Raw genomic sequence first — 23912 nt, forward strand, 5'->3', positions numbered from 1 at the left:
TCAACCAACGAGCCACCCAGGCGCCCCCAGGTTTAATCATTTTAACCTCTGGGAAGGAGGGACTGATCCCCAGCGGCCAAGGGCTATCCCATTCCCATAGACATGAGTGGTGGGGACCCTCAGGGTCTGAGCCGAGCCACCCGGGGAAGCTCTGTGCCCTCCACGGGCCACTGAGGCCTGGCCAGTAGCACTGGCAAGCCTCTGCGGGAGCACCAGCGCCTATGTTAGGGCAACACCATCCCACCTCCATTTCATTTTCGGGAAAATGGCTCTTTCCCTCCCGTTTTTCAGATGAGGCGACAGAACCTCAGACATCTGCGAGTCCAATCCAGCTCTTCCTGACCTGGAAGGCAGAGAGGCGTATTTAGTATATATTGTCTGCCTTTATATGCACTAGCGTATTTGATCCACAACCGTCCCAAGAGCAGATACTTTCATTACCCCCATTTTGTAGACAGGGAAACTGAGGCTCAGAGAAAAGGAGTGATTTAACTGAGATCATTTGGTTAAAGATAGAGCTGGGCTTGAACTCTGATGCCAGAGCTGAGTCTCTTTTTATGTTAAAGAAAGCGTTTTCTTGCAATTCAGGTGTTTATGAAATGCCTCTTTGGCATTCCATCTCAGGTTTCCACCTTGATTAGCTGGATGGGCTTTGGTGTCACACAGACAGGGCTTGGTTTCAAATGCCGGCTCTGGGCAAGTTGCTTAATGAGAAGTCAAACGGAAGAAATTAAGGTGTATCTATTCCATGGAGAAATGATAGAGAAATAACCAACTTGTCCAAAGAGCTTATTGTGTGCCAAAAAATGGGCAAGGCCCTTTCTGTGTATCAATTAATTTAATTCTCACAACGACCCTTTGATCTAGGTTCTGTTTTTATTCCTGTTTCATAGATGTGGAAGCCGAGGCACAGAGAGGTTAAGTGACTTGCCTGAGGTCCCCCAGCTCCCACCTGCCAAGGCTGGAATTTGCAATCTAAGCAGCTTGGCTCCAGAGCCTGTGTTCTCAGCCACCATGGCTTAAAATCATGCTGGGAAACTACATCCACCAGCATGGAAAACTCCATGAGTTCAGCTTAAAAAGTAGGTCACAAATCAGTACGGATGGGCCTGTTTATTTTAAATTTATATGTAACGCTGTGTTTTCTGGGTGCTGACTATATGCTGGGTGCTGAGGCCAGCACTTGGACTGTATCGTTTAGCTTAATCTCCAAGCAGCCCTTCGAGGAGGGCACTCCTCTGGACATATTCAGATGCAAACTTGAAGACTCAGAGAGGTTCAGTCACTCAGTAATGGTCACACAGCCCTGAGAGTAGAAGCCAGGATTCAAACCCAGACGCTCGGGCCTCCGGGATGCACCCACATGGACGCATCACTGACTGCAGGCCATACAGTCCACTGCCAGGAGCTCTGCGCTCCTTCTCCACCGGCCTGTGGCTGGCAGCTCTGATCTGTGGGTGCGCATTGTGGTCCTGCACTATCTTTGAATTTCCATATAGATTTTAGAATCAGAATCTTAGTTTGACCTTAAAATCCTGCTGGCACTGGTTGACTCTATAGATTTAAAGGTAGAGTTGCCCTTTTAACACTACTAAGTCTTTCATTCAAAGAACATGGTATATCACCCCATTAGTGATATACCTCTGCAAGGTGCTTTTCAAAATATTTAACAACACACAGTTGGAGGCCAGATGATGCTGGCCATCCTCACGTGCTAGAGGCTGCCTCTTTGGACAATGAACTGGAGGGGAAGAGGGGGTGGTCTGGGTTCATGGGAGGGGCACTCAGGGGGCTCAAAGCAATGTTTTTTTTGCCAACTTGCAGCTTTTTGCTGCAGCCCTGTTGAACGCTGGCCCCCTTCTTTTCTCTCGAGAGCCGGCTGGGTGTCAGGGCTTCCTGTGTCTTCCCAGGAGCTGCCTCCAGGCCCTGACTCCACAGCCCCTCTGCAGGGAGAGCCCCAAGCCAGAATCCAGAACCTGGAAGATGTTGGGCCCGTGAACGGCTCTGGAGAAGTGGCAGAGGGGACACGGAGCGGGGACAGGCCCAGATGCCCACCCCTCCATGTGTAGGCCAGATGCAGGACGGGAAGCTGAAACCACATCAAAGTGGCAGGCGCCCAGGCTGGAGTGGGAAGGGACCAAGGAAGTGTACAGCATGGTGACAAAAACCCGAGCCCTCACGGCCACCACCATCTGCAGGCACGGAGCTGGGGCCGTCGGGGGGGGACCGGGTCAGCCCTGATCCACAATGACACTGAGACTCGGGGCTCCCTGGGCCGCGGAGCTGAGAACATGGGCTGGTTTGCCAGCAGGGCCAGTGAACGGGTGGGGTCCGGCCCGGCAGAGTTTCGGAGCCCTGGCTGTGGACCCAGAGGGTGTGGGTGAGAATCCCAGCTTGACTGATCGCTAGGATTATAACCTTACCACAGTTTTTTGGCCTCTCTGGGCCTCAATTTTCCCATCTATAAAATGGGCAGAATACCTTAACTACCTTATGGGGTCGTGGAGAGGATCCAATGTGTTTCACACAACACGTGGCACGTAAGCAGGGCTCTGGGAGCCAGCGCCCCCAGGGGAGTAGCCCTCAGCTAGGATGGATTGAGCTGGTGGGTAAATACCCTAGTTTCCACATGGCTCTGAAGTGCAAGCTCCACACTGTCCCCTGGAGTCCCCAGCAAGATAGAGGCTCGGCTGCCCACAGCCATAAGCTGTCCCTGTGTTGGCTGCCTCCCCTCCCTGTTTGACTTCCCCACTCCCATGGCTCCCACACACCACTGCTTGCCTCGCGGGGTCACTGCCATCACCGTCTCAGGGTGGACTCTGGGGAAAACTAAGTGCACGACATGGACCACGGCCAATGTCACCAACTCTCCATGTTGTGAGTTAGACCTCAGTTCAAATCCTGCGCTGCCACTTGCAAGCCGAGACCTGGGACAAGCGATGCAGGGTCTCTGAGCTGCCACTTCACATCTTTGAAATGCACACCATGATGGCAGTTGCCCTCTGGGTTAATTTCAAGACTTGGGACGTTCTGCAGGTCGTGTGTCTGGCATAGACCCTGGCACATCGTCACCACTCAATAAATGGTAGCCGTGAATATTATAATCAGGGAGACGTGAGGCAGCGCCCTGGGCAAGAGAGCTATGGAGTCACAAGGTCCCTGTCTGGTTTAAGGCTCTGCTTGTCACCGTCTTGAAATCCACAATGATTTTTGAACAAAGCATTCAGTTTTGTGCATTGGACCCTGCAAATGAGGTAGCCATCCCTGGGGGACCTTGTCGGGCCTCAGTTTCCTCGTCTGTACGGTGGGGGTGACAACAGAGTGAAGCCTACTCTGCAAGCAGTGAGGTGGGACAGAAGTGTGGGTCTACAGAAGTGCTTTGTTAATAACAGACAAATAACCCAACTGGAACAGTGGCAAAGGATCTGAAAAGATATTTCTTCAGTGAAGATGTATAAATGGCCAAAAGCCCCTGAAAAGATGCTCCACATCCCTGGTCATCAGGGAAATGCGCATCAAACCCACAGGCAGATAGCACTTCACACCCATTGCAAAGGCTAGAATCAGAGACAGACGAAAGCAGGTGTTGACGAGGGTGTGGAGAAATCAGGACCCTTGTGTGAGGCCAGTGGGGATGTCTAATGGTGTGGCCGCTCTGGAAACCAGCCTGGCAGTTCCTCAAGAGTTAAAACCTAGAGTTATCATGACCCAGTGATTCCACTCAGGGGACAGCCAAGAGAAATGAAAACATGTCCACCTAAAAACTTGCACGTGGATATTTATGACAGCATTAGTGGAAACAGCCCAGTTACCCACTGACTAATGAGTAGGGGAACTGCGGTCTCTCCCACAGTGGAACATTGTTCAGCCATAAAAGTGAGGGAAGTGGGGGTACTTTGCTGCAGGGTGGATGAGCCCTGGAAACGTGACGTGTGGGGAAAGAAGTCCTCCTATGGAGGACTCCATAGACACGGAGGCAGATTCATGGTTGCCAGGGGCCGGGGCTGGGGGGCGGGGCGGGGTAGGGAGACAGAACTGGGGAGTGGCTGCTGATGAGTCTGGGGTTTCTCTTGGGGGTGAGGAGAACACGCCCCGAGCCGCAGTGATGGATGCACGGATGCGAATGCACTAGGAACACTGACCTGCGTATCGCAAGTGGCTGAGTTGTCTGAATGGTATATTTTGGTATATTTTCGCCAATTCCAGAGGTGCTGGACAATGGCTGTTGTGATGATTACAGCACAGTGCCCCTGCCTGCACGCACGTGTGCACCCACGCATGCACGTGCCCACGCTCGTGGTCCTAGCTGCGTGTGTGCCAGGCCTGCACCACTCCCCTGCTGTGTTCTCTGTGTTTATTCTTCCTCTTTAGGAAAATACATTCACTGCCAAGTCCTCCGGGGAGAGGCCTCGAATAAATATACCAACCAGGAGGAATCCCTCCTTCCTGCTGCTTACTCCATTCGGCATTCCAGAGCAGAAACTGAGGTCACAAAGAGTCGCTGGTGGGACATGTGATGTCCAGACCCTCCTTAGCACTTTCTGACTTTGCCAAGGAGGTGAAGGGCCCCCTCGCTTTGTTTCCGGCTGCAGATGACAGAAGGTTCAGGACAGTGGTACCAGATGGGGGGGTCCCCAGAGCAGTTAGCCTTCAAATGAAGTTGTGGTGACTCATGTGGGGTTTCAGCCCCTCTTCCTCTCCCTCTCTCATTTTCTCTTTCCCTTCTTTGCCTTCTCTCTCCCTACAATGCTTGTGTGTGTGTCCCTCTCTGACCCTCTGATTCGCTCCCTGTCTCTCCCCGTTTCTCCCTTCATCTTCATGTTTATCGCCTCATAGTTGCAAGATGGCAGCTGAGCCTCCAGGCATCACACCCATGTTCCGGGCAGGAAGAAAAGGCAGAAGGAACATTCATCAATGCCTCAAAATGTTTTACCAGGTATTTGTGACAGACATTCAAATCGGTGAGTGTTTGAATGCTCCTTCTTTTACCTAAGCGCCCCAGGATCACCACCACTAAAAGGAATTTTATATTTTGCTTGCTCAATGTTCTCCTCTGTTCCGTGCTCTGAACACAGCCCGGGTTGTTCCTGGGCTTTTGTGAAATGGAAGTGAGGGACTGACAGGGCCAGGGGGACTAGGGGGCAGGAGGCACAGGAGGGACGGGGAGGGCCTTGCTTAGTTTGGGAATTCTTAGCAGTTGTGTGGGTTCTGGTCCCTCAGGCTTGTGGGCTCCCACCACACCTGTGCTTACCCCAACCATACCAAATCTTTTAGTTCGTCGTTCATTCTTTCTCCCACTCCCTCATTGACCCCCTCCCTCATTTCCACGAGAACAGTGGGCCTGACAGCCTGTGTCAGTCTCCACCCGAGGCTGTGAGCTTGAGTTCCTCTAGGACTGGGGCCGGGGGCTGGGTGCTCCGCATGCTGCATGTTTATCAGACAAATGAAGGGATGTGGGGACGGTGCCACGGTGCCTCCAGAGAAGGACCCAAGCTGGAAAGAGCTCAAGTGATCAGAAATCTCCGAGCCAGAGGAGATGGAGAGAATGAACAAGTCTGATCACCTTTCTCCATGACCCCTTGATGTTAGACTCTTGCTGTGATGCCCCGGTTGGTTTGGCTCGCCTCCGCGGTGACCCACACAGCTTGAGCAGACCTCCCTTGAGTGCCTGTGCTCTTACAGAGCCTGGAGCATCACTTCCAGTGACGGAGGCAGGTGGAGATGCTTCCAGGCGATTGGCCGGGCTCCACCCTCTGCCAGGACCTGCCGGGCAGGTCCTTGCTTGTTCTGCACTGGTTGTGGGGTATAGACACGTCAGTGCCAGGAGAAGCAGGATCTGGGTAAATGGGCAGGCTGCTTCGTTGAATTCCAATTAATCATGGTCTCACTTAGCTGTGGCTGGCTTAAGATCTGCTCTTTCCCGTGCCCTCTGTCTCAGGTGGTGGCAACCTACAGTGGGGTGGGGATAATTTCCACTGGTAGAGTCAGGTGGGTCCCTCGAAGAATGGCAAAATAAGCCTGGTAACTATAATAACACCGATAGTAACACCAGTCATTGTGCACTTATGATGTTCCATAGTATCATAATATGCCAAGCACATGGTGTTGTTTTTCTTTTTAATCTTCACAACAGCCCTATGAAGTAGATGCTGTAATTATACCCATTTTGCCGATAAGAAAACCGAGGCTCAAGGAGGCCAAAGAACACAGCCAGCAAGGGGGTGGAGCTGGGGCTGAACTGCAGGGGCCCACCATCAGGGCGCACACCTTGGTCTTCCTTCCCTCAGCCCCTCCTCTGCTGCCACCTTCCCACTGACCCTCTAGCAACTGCCTTGTGCTGAGCTTCCTTCCCTCTTTGTGTAAATTAATTTCCTCTAAGGTGTGAGTGGCTGTTGAGCTCAACTCAGCATAGCAATATTTGCCTCTTTAAGTGCTAGTTCTTCCAAATGCACGTTTAGTCAGAATTTAGAGAAGGCTCAACCAAGTAAAAGGGCCCCTCCCATATGCCGGTTCCCGTGGGGCAGGCTGGGGGTGCTGAGGGACCCCTTGCTGCCCCTTCCCTCTACAAACCCTATTGCAGCAGAGGCAGTGAGAACATCACCTCCAGCCCTGCCCTTGGCCGTGAGTAAGTCTTTCCAGGCTCTTCCACGGCGGCTGTTAACCTCCAGCCCTTATGACCAGACTGTTCTCTGTACTTCCAGGTCTTGTTTGGACTGGAACAATTTAAAATGCTTTCTTCTAATTACAGAGGTAGAGCAGGCGGGGGCTGCACCGCCGGGAGGCCAGTGGACTTGCACGTCTCGGCTGTAGCTGGCAATTTCAGTAATGATAGTCATGCATGCCGGTTATCTTTGGGGTTTCCAGAAATACAGGGACTTTTCCAGACACTCGTGAGTGTCTGTGATGTGAGTGATGCGGTCTGCATCATTCTCTGAGGCTGTGAGGCCTCACTCCTTGGATGAGCAGGGACACTGTTCGTGGCTGTTCAGGGAACGCTGAACTCAGATGGGTGCAGACAATCCATGGGATGGAAGACACTCAGAAGCTACAGCTGGAGAAGGACAGTGTCTCAGGATCGAGGGATCTCCTGGGATGTAGGATTTTGAGTTTCAAAACCAAGAACGTCCTGGGCAAATCAGGGCGAAGTTAGTCACCTCATTCCCAGTGAACTCAGGGAATCGAACACGTGTGTTTTCCTTTGTTCCATCCAGAGCCCCGGCTGCAAAGGTAACACATTTTTAAATAAAGGTATAAACCTAAAGAACAATAGGGATAGAAGGGAGGACAAGAGCAGATAAAAGACACCCACAAAGGCCTCAGAAATGGAAACCAAATGAATGAAGACAACCTGCTCAGCCCAGCAGGAAAGCTGCCCTCTGAGACACAAGGGGTGGGTGGAAGGCAAGCAATGACAAGAGGCCCAGACAATCAGGCTCCTGGATCTAGCCCCTCTCTGGAAGGAGATGGGAGGTGTACCCCACAGAGACATGAAATGTGGGACTCTCCATAACCAGGGATGTCAGAAGGGAGAAGATGGGGTGACCCTCTGGTGAAAACAGGGCACTTAAGTGCAAGTCAGTGTGGGGAATGGGGAGGCCTCCCCCTTCAACTGCCACAGGGACTGCCTCTACATCAGACCCAGAAACCAAAACGTGCACGTAGAAAACAACCGAACATGCAGGAAACAAAGACAATGCAGAGAGAAGAAATGCTCTTGAGAAGAAGAAAACCAAAAAGCTCGGTTGATATTCTCACAGGGATAAAAGATTGAATTTGTACAAGAAATGTGATTAAAAAAAAAATAAAACAACTTTTGGAGAAGCAAGAATGTCCTCTTGTAAACCTGTAACGAGAGAGTCAATACAATAATTGAGGGATAAAAGTACAAAAAAAAAAAAAAAAAACCCCAAAACTTGGCGTAAAAACCTGGAGATGGAAAAGTAGAAATCAGAGGCTCCATGGTGGGACCTGGCTCACAACTAGCAAGAATTCTAGAAAGAGGAGATAGGATGGAGGGAGAAATTATCATAGCATTAACAATTCTTGGAAAACTAGAGATAAAAAGGACACTCCAAGTTTTCCCAGACAAAGAGGGGAAGTTCATATACAAATAAACAGAAATCAGAATAGCCCCAAACTTCTTAACAGCAATCCTGGAAATGTTGCAACTCTGAAGAGCATGAGCCAAGCCCTACTAGGCCTTCAAAAGTCTGGAGGAAAATTATTCTTAAATGAGACATTTTATATTGAGCTAAATTATCAAAGTGTGAGATAGAACGATATTTTCAGATATTAGAAGTTTCAAAAAATTGCCTCCCATGTATTTCACCCCAGCAGCTTCTGGAGGACTGGTTCCAAACATACAATAGCATAAACCGTGAAAGACGAAGGCATGGGATCCAGGAACTCTGGGCTCAGCACAGAGGGGAGATGAAAGCGCATCCCCGGGTGGTGTGAAGGGAAGTTCCAGCCTTGTAGCAGGCCTGGAAGCCACTGAGAGAAAGCCAGGAATAACTGAAAAACCAAAACAAAAAGAGAGTCACCCAGTAGATTATCTGACGTGTTTGTGTTGAAAAAAATTTAGAATTCTGAAGAGTTGGAGAAAGACATAGTTAAAGGCACAAAGAAAACTGAGCAGATTATTTTCTAGAGGCAATCATAAACTTCAGGAAAAACAAACGGTTGTGCAGGAAAAGAAATGATGCCTAATATACTACATGGCATCGAGGTAAACAGTGTTTCCATGGCCATAGTTATGTAAATACTAAATGTTCATTGTGCCAATTTTTGGCAAATGATCAATAGATCAACAGGATGTGGGAGAGAAGTCTACATATGGAGATAGTGTAAGGTGTTCAGTCCTCATGTTCTGTATGAGAGGTCAGTGAATAATGTTTTTAAAATAAGAAATCAAGAAAGAACAGTATGAACCTATTTTGTAGTAATACAAAGGTATATGAGAAGAAAGAGTCAAAAGAGTAAAAAAAAAAAAGTGCTTTCTTCTAGAAGGCACTGATGTCCACATTGCAAGTGCTCATCAGGTGCCCAGTGCAATAAAGTTCAGAATGGCAGACACCCTTCTGTATCCCCACTGAGAACAGGACCAGTGCCGGAGCGGGGGCTAGACTACAGATGCTCTTTATTATAAATTTGTATTCAGTTTAATTTTTTATTTACCTCTGCATAAATAGAGATTAAATGTAAAAAGTAACAAAAGCCCAGTTTTCTATGGGAAGAACAAGAAATACGAGGAATTCATTGGCGTACACATCTGCAAAGCAGGGGGGGTGGTGGCCTGCTTTCAAGTACAGCTGGATTTGGCAGCTCACGTGATGGCACCAAGGGCTGGGGTGGCGGACTCAAGTCAGTTCGCCTGGGACTTTCTCAGTTACAGTACCAAAATTCCCACCCTCTGAGGAAACCGGTCAGTCCCGGGCAAAACCAGGACGGCTGGTCACTCTAGTGAGGGCCCAGTGTTTCTGTTTTTCTGGTCTGCCTTCCAGGCAGTCAGCGTCATGCTCACCTCCCACGGGGTGGCCCCTCGAATATTTGTGTGGTCGTCCCATCCCAGGTGCCAGGGCCATTATCTTCACCAACCGCTACTCCAATTTTATTTTTAATCTTCCTATTTTTCATATGTTTAAGCTTTTTGTTAAGCCTCCCACAAAACCTTTTTTTTTGGGAAGCAGTCCATCTATAAATCCTAAATAAATAAACACATCACTCTCCTTTCCACAGCTGTCCTGGCAAGAGCGGCGTTCCCAGTGGACCTGCCAGGCTTCCCGTGGGTGGGGGCTGCCGCAACAAAGTGAATTCTTTCGCCTGAATTATCAGGTTTGCTCATCTAGAGTGGTCAGTGAGCAGGAGCCCTGCCAAAACCCCTCTTCATGCTGTGCTTGGTAGATGACCAGTGAGGTCACTTGTTTTTGTTTTAATTCATCCACATACAGGTTTTGGCAAGAAGCCGTTTCCCTGGATTCTGGTTCAAGTTCTCTGACGGGGGGCTCCTGCGTTGGTGATGTTCAAAGCCGGAAAAGGGCGGGAGGTCAGAGCAAGATTTAAAGTGTGACAGACCTGAGTTCGAACCCCGTTCCTGGCTGTGTGACTGTAGCAAGTGACTTGCTCTCTTTGGGTCCAAATCCTTTTCCCTGGGGCCATTTCTAACCCTGCCAAGCGCCTCTGTGTGAGTGGGGACGAGGGGGGCCTCCTTGGTAGATGTGGCCCTCCACACATTCTTGGGGGCCAGTGACAGCATCTCTCTTGCGGGGTGGACTGGGACAGTGAGTGGAAATGCCCCGACCCGCACCCGGCCACGGCGCACGGGGCAGCAACGAGGAGACCTCCCCCTCTCGGAGCAGCAGCTCCTCCCTCAGCAGAAGCTGTAAAAGCCGCCACGCGCCCACCAGCAGGAGAACGGGTAAAGGAATTTGCTACATTCACATAATGGAATAGGACAGAGCAGTGAAAATGAACAGATGACAACTGAACACAACGTTACCAACATAATGTTCAGGAAAAGAGGCCGGACACACGAGAACAGGTATCATTCTATTTTGTTTGCGTAACCTTCTCTGACAGGCAGAACCAATTTTGGCGGGGAGGGGGGTTGAGATTCAGGGCAGTGGTTACCCTGGGAGGCGGGGCTCTCTCGGAAGAGGCCTCTTGGGGCCATGATGCTGTTTCTTGATTTATTCCCGGTGCAGAGACCATCGCTCGGGGTTCACTCGGTGAATATCCACGCTTGCAAGTTTGTGCCCTTTTCTGCATGGATGTCGTCTTTCGGTAGAAAACCCAGAATAAATGCAATGATATGACCTTGACTGTTTCCCTTGTCCAGGGGGTGGCGGGGGCCTGGGCTGATGGGAACTCCCCTTGGCGTCCTGTCTCGGCTGAAATGTCACCTTCTCGGAGGAGTCGTCTCTGAAAACCTGTCCTGACTTGGCCAGAGTAACCGCCATGCCCCCCGTGATTGTCCCTTTGTCTCCAGCGGCTGTTTCGCCTGTGAGCCACTTTCCATGGCTGGTGGGCTGCCCCTTGCTGGTGTGGGGCATCAGAGGATGGTGTCTTCTGTGGGTCACCGCCCAGCCTGCTGGCGTGTCCTCCCGACTGCGTGCTCGTTTTCCCGGCCGTTGCCGGGCGGGGGAGGCAGGAGTGAAGTCCTTGCGGGTGTCGGGTGTGTTGAATGGACGAGTTGGGACATTTATCAACAGATCAGAGGCACGGAAATATGCGTAGCGTTTTACGTCCAGTGAGAGGAGAAGGTTGGATCTCTATGCGATGTTTTACCTCTTCCGGTGAGCTGCTGTTTATTTCCAAGTCTAAGATGAGGAATCATCCGTGTTCAGCGCAGGAGCATTCTGACAGCGCGCCGTAGGCGGCCAGACAGAGGTTTCAGGCTGATGCTGAAGGTCACAGCTGGGCAAAGGCGGGAAGAGACGCCGTCCGGGGCGAGCCCACCGAGCACCCCCGGCGCCCAGCGGCCCCACTCTGGCTCAGGACACGTGGTGAGGAGCAGTGGCAGTTCTCTGCACACGTGTGACTCTGAGGGTGTCACGGACCCCGTGGGCCAGACTGCCACCAATGTCACGCCCGCAACCAGCAGGCCTCCAGCCCCCTGGGCTATTTATATCCCTGGAATGTCACCAGGCTGGCTGGGAGGCGAAGACCCTTGCGGTGCATTAAGCCCACAACCGCCACCCCATCTCAGCCCAGGACTTCTGAGAAGACCCGCTCGGCGTTATCAGCAGGCCCACTCCGAAGATAAGGAGCCTCTGCTTGGCCCCACTAATGGTATTATTTTAGGGACCACTCAGAAGGGCAGGATGGGATGGGGCACAGGCATCTGTCATCCTGCCCCTCGTCAACACGCTACCCAAGAGTAGAACAAAGACCGGCGCTTGTTTGGAGAAACCATCCTCCCCGAAGGCAGCTGGGGGAGAAATGTGCTCAGAGTGATTATTTCCATCCCCTTCCTAGCACCTCTGGACAACCCACCCGCCCCCCAGGCCAAGGCGGGGCACGGGGTGGGGGTTGGTTGGGGGTGGGTGGGCAAAGCCTCTGCTCTTCAGCTCCGGACTAGATGGAATGTGTCAGAGGACTTCTGCTAAAACCTCCTAAGATAGAGAGATCCCGGGTCTGGATTCGGTTAGAGGGTCAGAGCTCAAATATGTAATTTTTCTGTTGGCTTTAACAATGGAAACCGCTTTTATTCAGCATTTCTGTAACTTAAGTTGGATACACACCACTGAGGGTCAAGTACAAAGGTGCAGGCCTCTGAGCAAACTGTGGTCCACGTGTCCTCCCCCCAGTCCCCCGCCCACTTCCACCTGGGCCCCCACCGTCCCCCCAACCCCACCCGACACACACACAAACTGTTCTTGGGAAGAGAGCAAGGTCAGATGCATTGTTCCCAATTCCCCAGCCACCCTCCGTCACAGAGCAGGAAAAGCAGAGAACACAACCACGGGGCTGGGGTGGAAGTCAGCGAGAGGGTTCACTGCTCCGTTGGTGCGCCTGGGCGCACCTGAGAAACTTCTCACTGATGATCCCAAAATGCGGCCCAAGGTGCCCATCAGGTGAGGCTGACTGAGAGACCCCTGGCCCTAGCCTTGATCTGAAAGGCAGGGACGCAGAGGGCCAGGGTTAAGGCCTCCCCAGGTTCGTGCAGCTACAAGAGGCAGACCCCGTTTGATTCCAAGCCTGTGAATGACAGTAATGACGTGTATTCCTCAAACAAGTCAAGGAAGCCCCGCTATGTGCCAAGCCCTGGGCCGGGCCCTGGGGACAACACAGCGACCGAAACAGACTAAAGTCCTTGCCGTGAATAGGGCTCCTGCACCACGTGACCTGGGGCAAAGACCTGACGAAGAGTAGGGAACAGCCTGCCGCTGTCTGGAGGAACGGCATTCCTGGCACGGGGCTGGAACCAGGGCAAAGGCCCTGCGGAAGGGCACGCCCAGGGTGTTGGGAAGGGCAAGGAAGGTGTGCAGCTGCAGCAGGGCAGGTACAGGGGGAGGACATGGGGTGAGGTGCGGGAGCCTGATTAATGTCCCCTCAACTCTGTCCACATCCTAATCTCTGGACTCTGTGAATACAGTACCTCGCAGAGGTGACATACGCTACTTTGTGTCAACTGTTTTCACCTACAACACTTCTGACACCAAATGTGGCAGTGAAGTGAGGGAGTCCCCCAAACCAAACAAGTCTTCGAATCTTCGGTGTCCTCTGATGCACTTCAATTCTGGTACTCATTACCCGGAGCTCGGGCAGACGCGCCGGCTAAGGGCTCACCCGCAGACGGCCCCCACGTCAGACACGGGGTGTCAGTCCCAGGGAGTCACCTGTACTTCTGACCACTGCTATAAATTGGGGGTTCCCACAGCCCCTCCTCAGTTTTTTGTGGTTTCTTTTTTAAGATTTTATTTATTTATCTGAGAGAGACAGAGACAGAGATAGGGAGAGAGAGCATGAGCGGAGGGCAGAGGGAGAAGCAGGCTCCCGGCTCAGCAGGGAGCCCGATGTGGGGCTCAGTCCCAGGACCCTGGGATCATGACCTGAGCAGAAGGCAGAGGCTTAACGGACTGAGCCACCCGGGCGCCCCCTCAGTTTTGATCGTTAGCTAAAACAGCTGGCAGAACTCACGAGTTACTTACGACTACCAGTTTGTTCTGAAGGACACGAGTCAGGAACAGCCAAAGGGTCGAGAGGCCCAGGGCCAAGTATGGGGGGGAGAGGCGGATCACAGAGCTTCCAGGCCCTCTCCAGCACACCACCCTCCCAGCACCCCACTATGATCACCAGTTGGGAAGCTCCCCAAACCCCATTTTTCGGGGGATTTTATGGATGTTCCATTAAGTAGGCAGCATTGGGTCAACCATTGGCCAATGGTCATTAACTCAATCTCCAGCCCCTCTTGCCTCCCGGAGGCCAGGGCATTGGGCTGGAAGTTCCAACCCTCCAATCCCAGGGTCCATCCCTCTGGTTCAGGCAAGAGTCACCTCATTGGCATGAACTCCGGTGCGGCTGGAGGGAGCTAGTTATGGGAATCAGATGTCTCGAAAACCCCTTCTTCCCATCCCTCAGGACATCCCAAGGGTTTTGGGATGCTCCAGGAACTGGAGAGAGAGACCAGATATTTATTTATTTTTTAATCACATCCCACCTCACACTGGGGATTTTGCAGGTGTGGTTAAGGATGTGGAGACGGGGAGACCAGGCTGGATTATGTGGGTGAGCCCAACGTGAACCCAGGGGTCCCTGTGAGGGAAGGAAGCGGACCGGAGAAAGACGTGCGGGGATTGGAAGATGCCTTTCTGCTGCCCTGAGGCTGGGGGAAGGGGCTGCAGCCGAGGCACGATGGCAGGGGGGCTCTAGTAGCTGGAAAAGGCTGGAAAAGGTGGGCGCCCTCCAGGCTCTGGAAGGAACCAGCCCTCTCCTGAGGCCTGAGACGCCTCCTGACCTTCTGGAAGAGGTAAGTTTGTGCCGGAAGGGGTAAGTTTGTGCTGCTGTAAAGCACTGAGTTTCTGGTCACTTGTTACAGCAGTCCCAGGAAACCGAGGGACGGGCAGATGCTGTGGGCCTTTTGGGTTATTTCACTGGGAGGGGCGCGGGGCTCGGGGACGGTTCTGAGCAGAGGTCTCTTGTTTAACAGGGTCGCTCTGGCGGCGTCACTGAGCCAGGCCCTGAGGTATGTGCTCGGCTTACATCTTCTCCTTTAATGCCCCCAACGTCCCTAAGAGGTTATTACTACTGTGCCCATTTTACAGAAGAGGAAGCCGGGGCTTCGGGGAGCTATGTGGTCCCTACGTGGTGCTTCGAGGTATGCCAGCTTGCAAGAGGCTCACGTTCTTTCCTTAACAGGGCAGAGTCCTATGTCCAGTGGCCCCACCTGCTATAGGAGTTTTCCTTCATCCGTCCCCTGGAATAAGTGCCCAGCTGTCTACTGCCCGCCCCCCACTGCCTCCCGCAGGTGCTCACGGCCCTCCCAACGAGGCAGGCAATGCCAGAGAGCAGACTCTGTCACCAACCCAGCGGGCTGGACATCACGGGGGTTCTCCGGAAGGCAGGAGGGGGCTCCCGCCCCTTAAACACTCCCCCGAGCTGCCAGGCTCCTGCCATGTTGGGCTTGACTTCAGTTTCTCTCCATTGGTGCCTCTCAACTGGGAGCATTGTGTTCCCAGGGGACATCTGGCAATGTCTGGGGACATAAGTGGCTGTCACGACTTGGGGGATGCTACTGGCACCTAGAGGACGGGGGCCAGGGATGCTGCTAAGCATCCTACAGTGTACAGGACGCCCCGCAACAGAGAATGACCCGCCCCAAATGGCAGTGGTGCGGAGGCTGAGAATCACCCCCTGCCCATCACACGTCTGCCGGCCTCGTGTCTCTCCCTTGGGGTCAGCGTGCAGCCCTGTAGGCATGCTGTAGGCATTACACGTGGGGTTTCTGTACACTCTGCCCGCACACCCTTGTTATACCCCCTTTCTGACGCCCTCCTCAAGTGGTCCTGATTTGAGTGCCTTCTGTTCCCCTCTGGGTCCCCCACTGATCCCTACCCAACACCCACCGTTGTCAGCTCCTTTCCTTGGTTGCTTATTTGCTCTCCTTCTCTCTCTGCCCGTGGATGTGCTAAGAGCATGGGGCCCCCGTACACCCCATCATGGTGTATCCTCGGTGCCCAGAACACTGGCCACAGCGTGTCGGGGCTCAAAATGCACTCGTTGAACGGCAGAGATGGGGGGGGACCAAACTGGACCCCGGGCCTGACATCAAAGTCTTTTCTACTCACCAGGCACGGGATGGCCCGGCAGAGGATAGGGCAGGGGGGCTTGCTTAAAAGGTGGGAAGAGTTGTATGGACGGTGACTACAGCACATCCAACCCAGCAAAGGGCCATTCGGAGCCCAGAGCCCCGTGTGGCTGCCTTGGGCGCACAGCACGGGGGGAGTTGGTACCATCTTGCAATGACTGTCACTGGTCACCAGTGTTGTGACAAGATTAGTGGCCACACCTCAAGGCGCATAGCCCTTCAAGGAGGGCCAGCTCTGGGACTTGTGCTCCGTGGAGTTGGGGTGGGGGGAGTCTGGAGCCCCTGCCCCCTGGGCCGCCTCCTGGGCCTGCTAGCCGCGAGTCTGAGACTGAGAGAGGGCCACCCGCCGGAGCAGACACCGCCCCCCCAGGCCAGGTGCACTTCGCCTCCGTCCAAACAGCTGTCTCAACTCCAAAGGCTTTGGAGAGCTTTGTGTTTTTCCTCTTCTATTTTTATTTTCTCAAATCTAAGACCAAGAGAGGCCAGGGCCAGAGTTCTGAAGCCATCTGAGCCAGGGTGAATTGATCCGCAGGCGAAGGGAAACGTGTCTGGGAGAGGTCACTGCAAGTATCCTTGGAAGGGATGGACAGACTTCAGCCTGAGGGTGGGGCCGAGTCACGGTAAGGACTGGGTCCCCTGCGAGAGGGTCCATCCTGCCAGCAGAGGCCCCCTGACTCAGGGCTGGGGCGGGCCCTGGAAGCACTGCTTTCACTGACACCCCCCCGATAAACAGCGCCCCCTGGAGGTGTGCAGGGCCCAGGTCACCAACATCCAGCATGGTCTCCACCTCCCGAAAGTGGGAAGGGCAGTTAGCGTATGGCTCTCAGGCTTGCCCCGAGCATTCAGTGAGCTCAAGCATAAAGCACTACATGTGCCCAGGGCCGGGGGTGGGGGGGGTGGGAGGGGGGAGGGGGGTTGGCCAAGAGGGGGCGCTCCAGAGCTCGTACTGTGTTTTGCAAAGATCCAGACAGGTCAGTCCATCGTCCTCCTCAGGCACACATGACAGTAGCTGAGGTGATGAGTGACTTTACAAAGAATTTGGGGACTGCAAGGTAATGATTCTGGGCACAACTCAAATTGTGCCACTCATTTGCTGGGGTGGGGAGCTTCTCAGTGGGAGGACCCTACATTCAGCTCTAGTCATCGCTATCTCGTGTGCCTGCTACTTGCAAGGGAGCGTCTGTGTCCGTGGTGCCTCTCACATCCTCTGTAACCCGAGGTGTGTAGTGGAGCTTAGGTGAGACGCAAGGAAAAACACTGACAAAGCCCCCCAGATTTCTGCCCAACATATAATGATCGCTCCCAAAGATGAAGGGATTTTGCAGGTACAATTAGGGCCCCTAACCAACTGACTCTGAGTTAATCAAAGGGTGATTACCCTGGTGGGTCTGACCTAATCAGGTGAACCTTTAAAAGAAAAGAGATCCTCCCACTGGCTGTGAAGAATGAATTGACCACATTGTGAGACGTCCACTTATAAAGGAGCTGAGAGTGACCCATGGCTGACAGCCAGCAAGAAAATGGGGTCCTTGGTCCTACAACTGCAAGGAATTGAATTTGGCCAATAACCCCAATGAACTAGGAAGAAGACTCAGGCTCCAGGTAAAAATGTAGCCTCCGTCACATTGACTGTATCCTTGTGAGCTCCTGAGCAGAGAACCCAGCTACATCTTGCCCACACTTCTGATCCACAGAAGGGGTAAGATAATAAATGGGTGATGATTTAAGCCAACAAGTTTTGGTAATTGGTAGGTAGCAGTAGAAAACTAATACAAATAGCTAATTGCTATTTAGGATGCTCCAGCCTCCCTAAAATTCTGACAGAGATAGGACCCTGACTGCTGATTTTTGACTATGTACATTGCCACCTAGAATAAAAGACTATAGTTTGCAGTCTCCCCGACAGCCAGGTGTGGTCATGTGACTGTATTTTTGTCAATTGGAGGTGAATGGGTATTTTGTGTCTACTCTTTAGGATGGCTGCTTGAAGGGAGCATTCAGCCTAGAATACGGATATGATGGCTGGTGCTGCAGCAGCTATATTGGACCATGAGGTGAATTGCGAGGATGGAAGCCATGAATTAGGATGACAGAGCAGAAAGGTAGAAAGAGACTAGATGGTACAGTGGAGCTGCCATCCTGACCTTGCACAGCTGATTTTCAGGCTTCTCTTAAATGAGAAACATTTATCTTGTTTAAGCCACTGTTACGGGGGTTTCTATGTTATATACTGCTGATGCTAATCCTAAATAATCTAGGTGAGCACCATACCATCTCACAGATGAGGGAACCGAGGTCACAGAGATGGTGGAGAGTTGCCCACAGTGAAGGTCCCACGGCTAAGTAAGTAACTGATCGCAGGCCCCTCTGCCCAACACACAGTGCTGCTGACTCGGTGGCATGAGAATTCTCCTCCATTCCAAACAGATATTTGTAAGAAAGCAGGGGAGGTCTTCCTCCAGAGCAGGGAAGTGAGTGTCCTCTCAGCAGCCTCTAGCAATGACTTTGAGCAGGTGTCACTTCTCATCCCAAAAACCAAGTGAGGGCATCTGTGCTCACCCCATCTCCAGCCTCGGCAGACGAGGAGGTGGGAGAGGTTCAACTGGGGCCTCGGAGCTTTTGTACATGCTAATCCCTCAGGCAGAAATGCTCTTCCCTACAGTAGCTCCATTGCCTTTCACAGGCCTGCTCTGTCTTTCCTTCAGAGTCTCAGCAGCAAGGGCCCCCCCTTGGAGCTCTTCCTTGGCTGCTCCGTCTGAGGAGCTTGGCTGCCAACACTTCCTTCCCTCACGCACTGTTTTATTCCTGATCCACATCATTACCTGCCACTAAATCGCTCACGATGAGTGCCAGTTTGTCCATCAGGCACCACGGAGACAGTGCCCAGGGCTCGTGGTACCGTCAGGGGCCCGCAAAATGGCTTAATGTCTTTTAAAATCAGAAGGTAAGAAATGAATGTGAGTCCGCCTAACATATTTGTTTTTGTTCCGACACAGTCATAAAAGTGAATTTGCATTATTTTGCATGAAGGGAGGGGTCCGCACAGCCATGCTGTCATGCCAGGTACCGTTTCCTGTGCTCCCCAGGTGCAAGCTTCGCGGGGCAGACGCCTTGTCCTGTCGCCCACCTCCAGGGCCCGTGGCAGCGCTGGGATACAGCAGACACCAGGAATTAGTGCATGAGCAGGTGAGTGGAGGAAGGCTTCTGGCCAAAGGGGAAGGTTGGGCTTCCTCCAAGCGGTCCCCGTTCCTATAAAGGGCACCGAGGTTTGGCCGCCCTCGACGGTGGTCATCCCTGCGTATGGTCTGCCGGCTCCTCCAGCGGTGACCCGGCCCAGACCCCTGTGCCACATCAGCCCCACTGGAGGTCAGTGCCTCCAACAGGGCGTGGGCACAGGATGGGAATGGCGGGGAGCTGGGGTTGGGCTCCCAAGCCCCTACTCCAGCCACGGGAGAGCGCAGGAAGCTGCAACCGTCACGGCACCAGCACGCACGGCCTGAGGCACGTTGTGAGGACCTACTGAGGCTGGCTAGGAAGTTCCGTTAGGCCCCAAAACTTTGTGGCGGGAGAGGGGAACAAGGCCTTGAGAGGAGGCCAGGAGCTGCATTGTAATGGATTGAATGTGGCCTTAAAACAGATCTGTCCACATCCTAATCGCACCTGTGACCTGATTTGGTAAAAAGGTCTTTGCAGGTGAAATTAAGGATGTTGAAATGAGATCATCCCGGATTATCCAGTGAATCCTAAAGCTGATGACAAGTGTCCTTCTAAGAGACAGGCACAGGAAAGACACATAGGAAAGGCAGAGGCAATGTGAAGACAGAGCCGAGACTGGAGTGAGAACAGCCACAGGCCGAGGAAGCCAGCAGCCCCAGCGGCCCGGAGACCCGTGGCAGGGTTCTCCCTGCAGCCTCTGCACGCGGCACAGGCCTGCAGACACCCTGACTGGTGACTTCTGGCCTTGGAACTGTGAGAATACATTTCTGCTGTTTTAGGCCCCCATTCTGTAGGAACCAGTGACGGCAGCCCCAGGAAACGAATACACTCACCTTCTCCAAAAGATCTAAACAGAGGGAAGGACTCAGAATGTACGTGTGAGAATTCTCGGAGCAGATGGCCTCCGGGACCACCGCTAGCCAACCCCCAGCCTCCCAGGGAGGCCCACACAGCCTCTGTCACTGGCAGGCAGGGGAGGACTCACAGGGAAGGCTGCCGGCCCCAGCCCGGGAGGGAGCTTCGAGTTCAGCAGTGCGCTCGCAAGGGAGGGCCTCGGGCAGTGTGGAAGCAGGAGGGAGACCCAAGGCCTGCACTGGTGGTCCGGGAAGCCGGCACTGGTTCAGGGACTGACACCTGGGATTGGGGGACCTCTCTGCACCCGCTCAGTGTGGCCCGCAGGGACGTCAGGCCAAGCCGTGGGAGCCATGGGACCCGACACAGGAGCTCAGAGAGCAGGCGATGAAAAACGGCTCCACGGTGAAAACGAGCAAGAGAGGTGGAAAGCAGGAAGGGAAATGTGAAGGCTAAAGATGAGGCCACGTGTGGTGCTTCAGCCACAACACACCTGCCTACAGGGCCCCCAAAAGTTGCCAGACCAGGGGGGTGGGCGTGCCAGGGATGAAGAATGTCTGCCCTCTCTGCTTCTTCCTGAAGGCGTGGCCCTCTCTGCCCAGCTTTTACCTTCCTGCTCTTAATAGACACATGCGTACGAATACCCAGCTCTCTGCAACTATTCAAACAGCAACTGATGTTCACCCCTTCGTGAGAGAGGCAATTGGGAGTAGTGGGGACTATGGCAACAACCACTCTTTGGCTCCAGCCGAGAGTTTCCATGCAGGAAGGTGGCCCAGGGTAGCCACCTCTGCCCATTTCTCAAGGGAAGCCAGAACTGGGGATTTTTTTTTTCACCCCCAACCTTCTGGTTCTCAAAAGCATGTTGGCCATGAATTCATTTTTTGAAGATGTAGAAACACCATGCGGAGGGGTGGGGGTGGGGGAGAAGACACGTCTGCAGGCCGCATCTGGCCCTCCAGTTTGTGGCTCTGGTCTTTGGCCTGGAAATAGAACAAAAGCTAACTTGCGCATCGGGACAGTGACAGGAGGGTTTGGAAATCACAGGGGCTGGAACTTGTTAGGAGCGGCTGCTTCATTGGAGGCAACGGGGGAAGAGCGAACAGTCTGGCCAAGTAACAGCTGGGGTTCTAACATCCATCAGGTGACCTCAGTGTGCACTTCAAAGCAAGAAGGAACCTGAGCTGTTGTTCCACACTGCATGGCTGAGTGCTGCTCTGTGCGCAGTTAGGCGGCGGGCCCTGGGCTGCCTCCACCAGGCCCCCAGGGGTCCCTCCACGGCTTGAGCTGGGAGCCAACAGCAGCCCCCAAACCACTGAGATAATTTGCACTGGACAATGTTGGCTCTGGGGCCTGTGCTGCCTTAGTTTGGGGTGTACACTTCCCCCACTGCGCCTTTTTTTTTTCCTTTCTTTCTTTCCTGTGCCTCTATTTTATTGGGATGACTAAATCTTTAAGCTATGTTAGCAGTAAACACAGCTAATTTACCCCCTGCCTCTTTGAAACAGCTGTTGACAGCTGCACTGTAATTCAATCAAGGATCTTTGTAGTGGAGCCTACCAAATTCCCATTTGTTGTTGGGTTCCATCTCTCCTGCCTGGAGCCCCACACAGCTGCACCAAACATTGACGAGCGCCCCTTTCTCCCCAGGGCCTGGATGATAAACTGCATGTTAATGGTGGGGGCCAAGGCAGAGAGTTCTTAGCAAACCAACAGAACTCCAATGTCCGGGAGTTGAGAGAAAAAACAACACACACAGACATACACAGCCCCAAGAATCAGAACCAAATGTCTCCTTTTATTGAAAAGTCAAAACCCTTTTTATTTTGTCTATTTATACAGAAAATTCGCGGAAGACTGCTCTATGCAACAGCTGAAGGTACATTGGTCTGATCATTAATAAATAGTCTTAAATAAGAAAACAAACAGGCTGGGGGAAGTGAGCTCATCATCCTGAACAAGGGATCGAAGGAGGGTGTAAAATGAGCTTCCAATGGACATAAATAATTTCTTTGTTTTGTAACAACTATTTACATGTTTCAATGTACAAAGGATGCTAGCCAGAAACCAGGTGGGGCTTGAGTGGTGAGAAAACTTGCACCAAGAGGGAACCACACAGAAATCCCCAGGTCTGCCAATAGATAAAACAAAGTACGGCAAAAACAGTGACTCTTCCCCATTGACCAGGCAGAGTGGAGGCTGTGGCCTAAGCTACTGAAGAAGAAAAATAAAAGAAAATAAAAATGGGGCCCCAGTGTTTCTAGGAACCAACTAAATCAAGGTGGAGAAATGATTCCCTGCTGGACCAGGTTCCAGGGGCATAGGACTCGCCTGGATAACCCTGTTCTTTGTTAACAGACAGCCCAGAGCTCCGCAAGGCCTGTGTCTCAGCCAGAGGCTGGGTGCACAGCATTTAGGGGACCCGCTGGCCAAGGCAAGGGAGGCTCACGCCAAGAGCCACATCAGAGATGGCACCTTTGAATTGGAATGCTCAATTAGGACATCACTCCCAAAGCAGTTTCTAGATCCTTCCATTTGAGATTCACGTCCAGCATACCCTGCACCTAGCAGTTCTCCACCGTGCCATCTGCTCCTTACCTCAAGGAGCTTATTGTTTTCAGAGCCCTTGGTAGGGGTCTGCCAATGAGAACAGGTGGCTACAGAGGCCCCGGTTGGAACCCAGACTCCAGGGTCCTGCTGCCAATCATGACGAACAGGGGAGCCCAGCTGGGGGAGGGACAGTATGCCTGCCCATCCCACCCCTATCCAGAGTGAGGTTTCGTTGGCACTTCTTTAAATAGGGCCTTGTTAGCTAGAGTTCAGGGTCAAGTTGTGGGTTCTCTCCTGATTGCTGTCCCTTCCGCCCTGTCATTCCACATTGATTTTCTACCACTCGGAGAGCTGGAAAACCAATTCCAAATGTCTGTTGGCGCTCCACATGCCTAATTTAATTTCTGCCGCCACACACCCAGCCGAAGGATGGAACATATTTTTCCTTCAAGGTCAATACACCCCCTCCTCCAAGCAGAAATTTGCCCTCTCCCTTCCCGGTCAAACCTTGGATTTGGACAAGTCTATGTAAACAGCAGGCCTCTGCAAGCCTCAGAATGAAACCAGAATGGAACAGAGAGGGGGCCTCCCCAGCCTCCACTGGCCATAGCTTCTGTTTATGAAATCAGAGTAAACCAAGAAATGGGGATAAATTGTTTAGGAAAATATATCTGTAACATCCTAACCATTTTCATTCATTCGTTTTATTGTGACATTTATTACAGGAACTTCCGTGTCAATTTTCCTTGCGCACAGACACAAACGTGCCCACCCCTGGCCGTGCCCCCTTCCTCCCACTGCTGGGTGGCCTGGCTGAAGGGTGCTCCTAATTACCCCTGGGAACGAGTCAGTGCACGGCTGAGACTTCATAGCCAATGATCGTGGCTGGGCAATTTTTCTTTATATTTTCTTTTCCTTTAGGTTTTGCCTGCCGCAGCGTGTAGGATCTTGTCCATAGGAGGCGGATGAAAACCTGATCAAAAGGCATTTGCCTCTCAAATTCCTTAATCCTCCTACGCCCTTAAGGTTGGGGACAGGGGCAGGGCGGGTCTCACGAAAGGCAGTTGCTGTGCTGGGCGGTGGGAGGCACTGGGCGGTGGGAGACCGAGGACCCCGAACAGTGTGGCGCCAGAGGGTCTGACCTCCAGGAGGCGCTAGTGGCAGCCACAGGCTCGGACGACCATGTTTCTGTATTTCTTCAGGATGACGTTGGAGCTGTCGTCGAAGTAGAGGACAGAGATGGCGTTGAGCTGAGTAGGGGCACAGCAGGGCTTGGGCACCGTTTCGGGGTTGATGAAATGGACCTGGAACACACAGTGAACGGCGGCAGTGGTGAGAAGCGCTGGGTCCCTGCTCCCCAGCCTCCTCATTTCTAAGGACCGCCAACTGCTTGGGCAAAGTGACCGCACGCGACATTTCCCCCGGGGAGTGACTGCATGTGACACTTCCAGTTCTGGCCCATGATGCATAACCTCTGTTGCGCAGA

At 52.7% G+C, this 23912-nt stretch overlaps 1 protein-coding gene across 1 annotated transcript in view; it reads right to left on the bottom strand.

The window, feature by feature from the left end:
• Nucleotides 1-21660: 21660 nt before the first annotated feature.
• BMP7 (bone morphogenetic protein 7) overlaps nucleotides 21661-23912 on the bottom strand; it is an 87240-nt gene continuing 84988 nt past the window's right edge. The window contains exon 7 of the mRNA XM_027624209.2: nucleotides 21661-23730. Coding sequence (XP_027480010.1) covers nucleotides 23581-23730 — 150 coding nt within the window. The 3' untranslated portion in view covers nucleotides 21661-23580. The remainder of the gene's footprint in view (nucleotides 23731-23912) is intronic.

Source organism: Zalophus californianus, chromosome 8 (assembly GCF_009762305.2).
Source record: "Zalophus californianus isolate mZalCal1 chromosome 8, mZalCal1.pri.v2, whole genome shotgun sequence".
Classification (NCBI taxonomy): Eukaryota; Metazoa; Chordata; class Mammalia; order Carnivora; family Otariidae; genus Zalophus; species Zalophus californianus.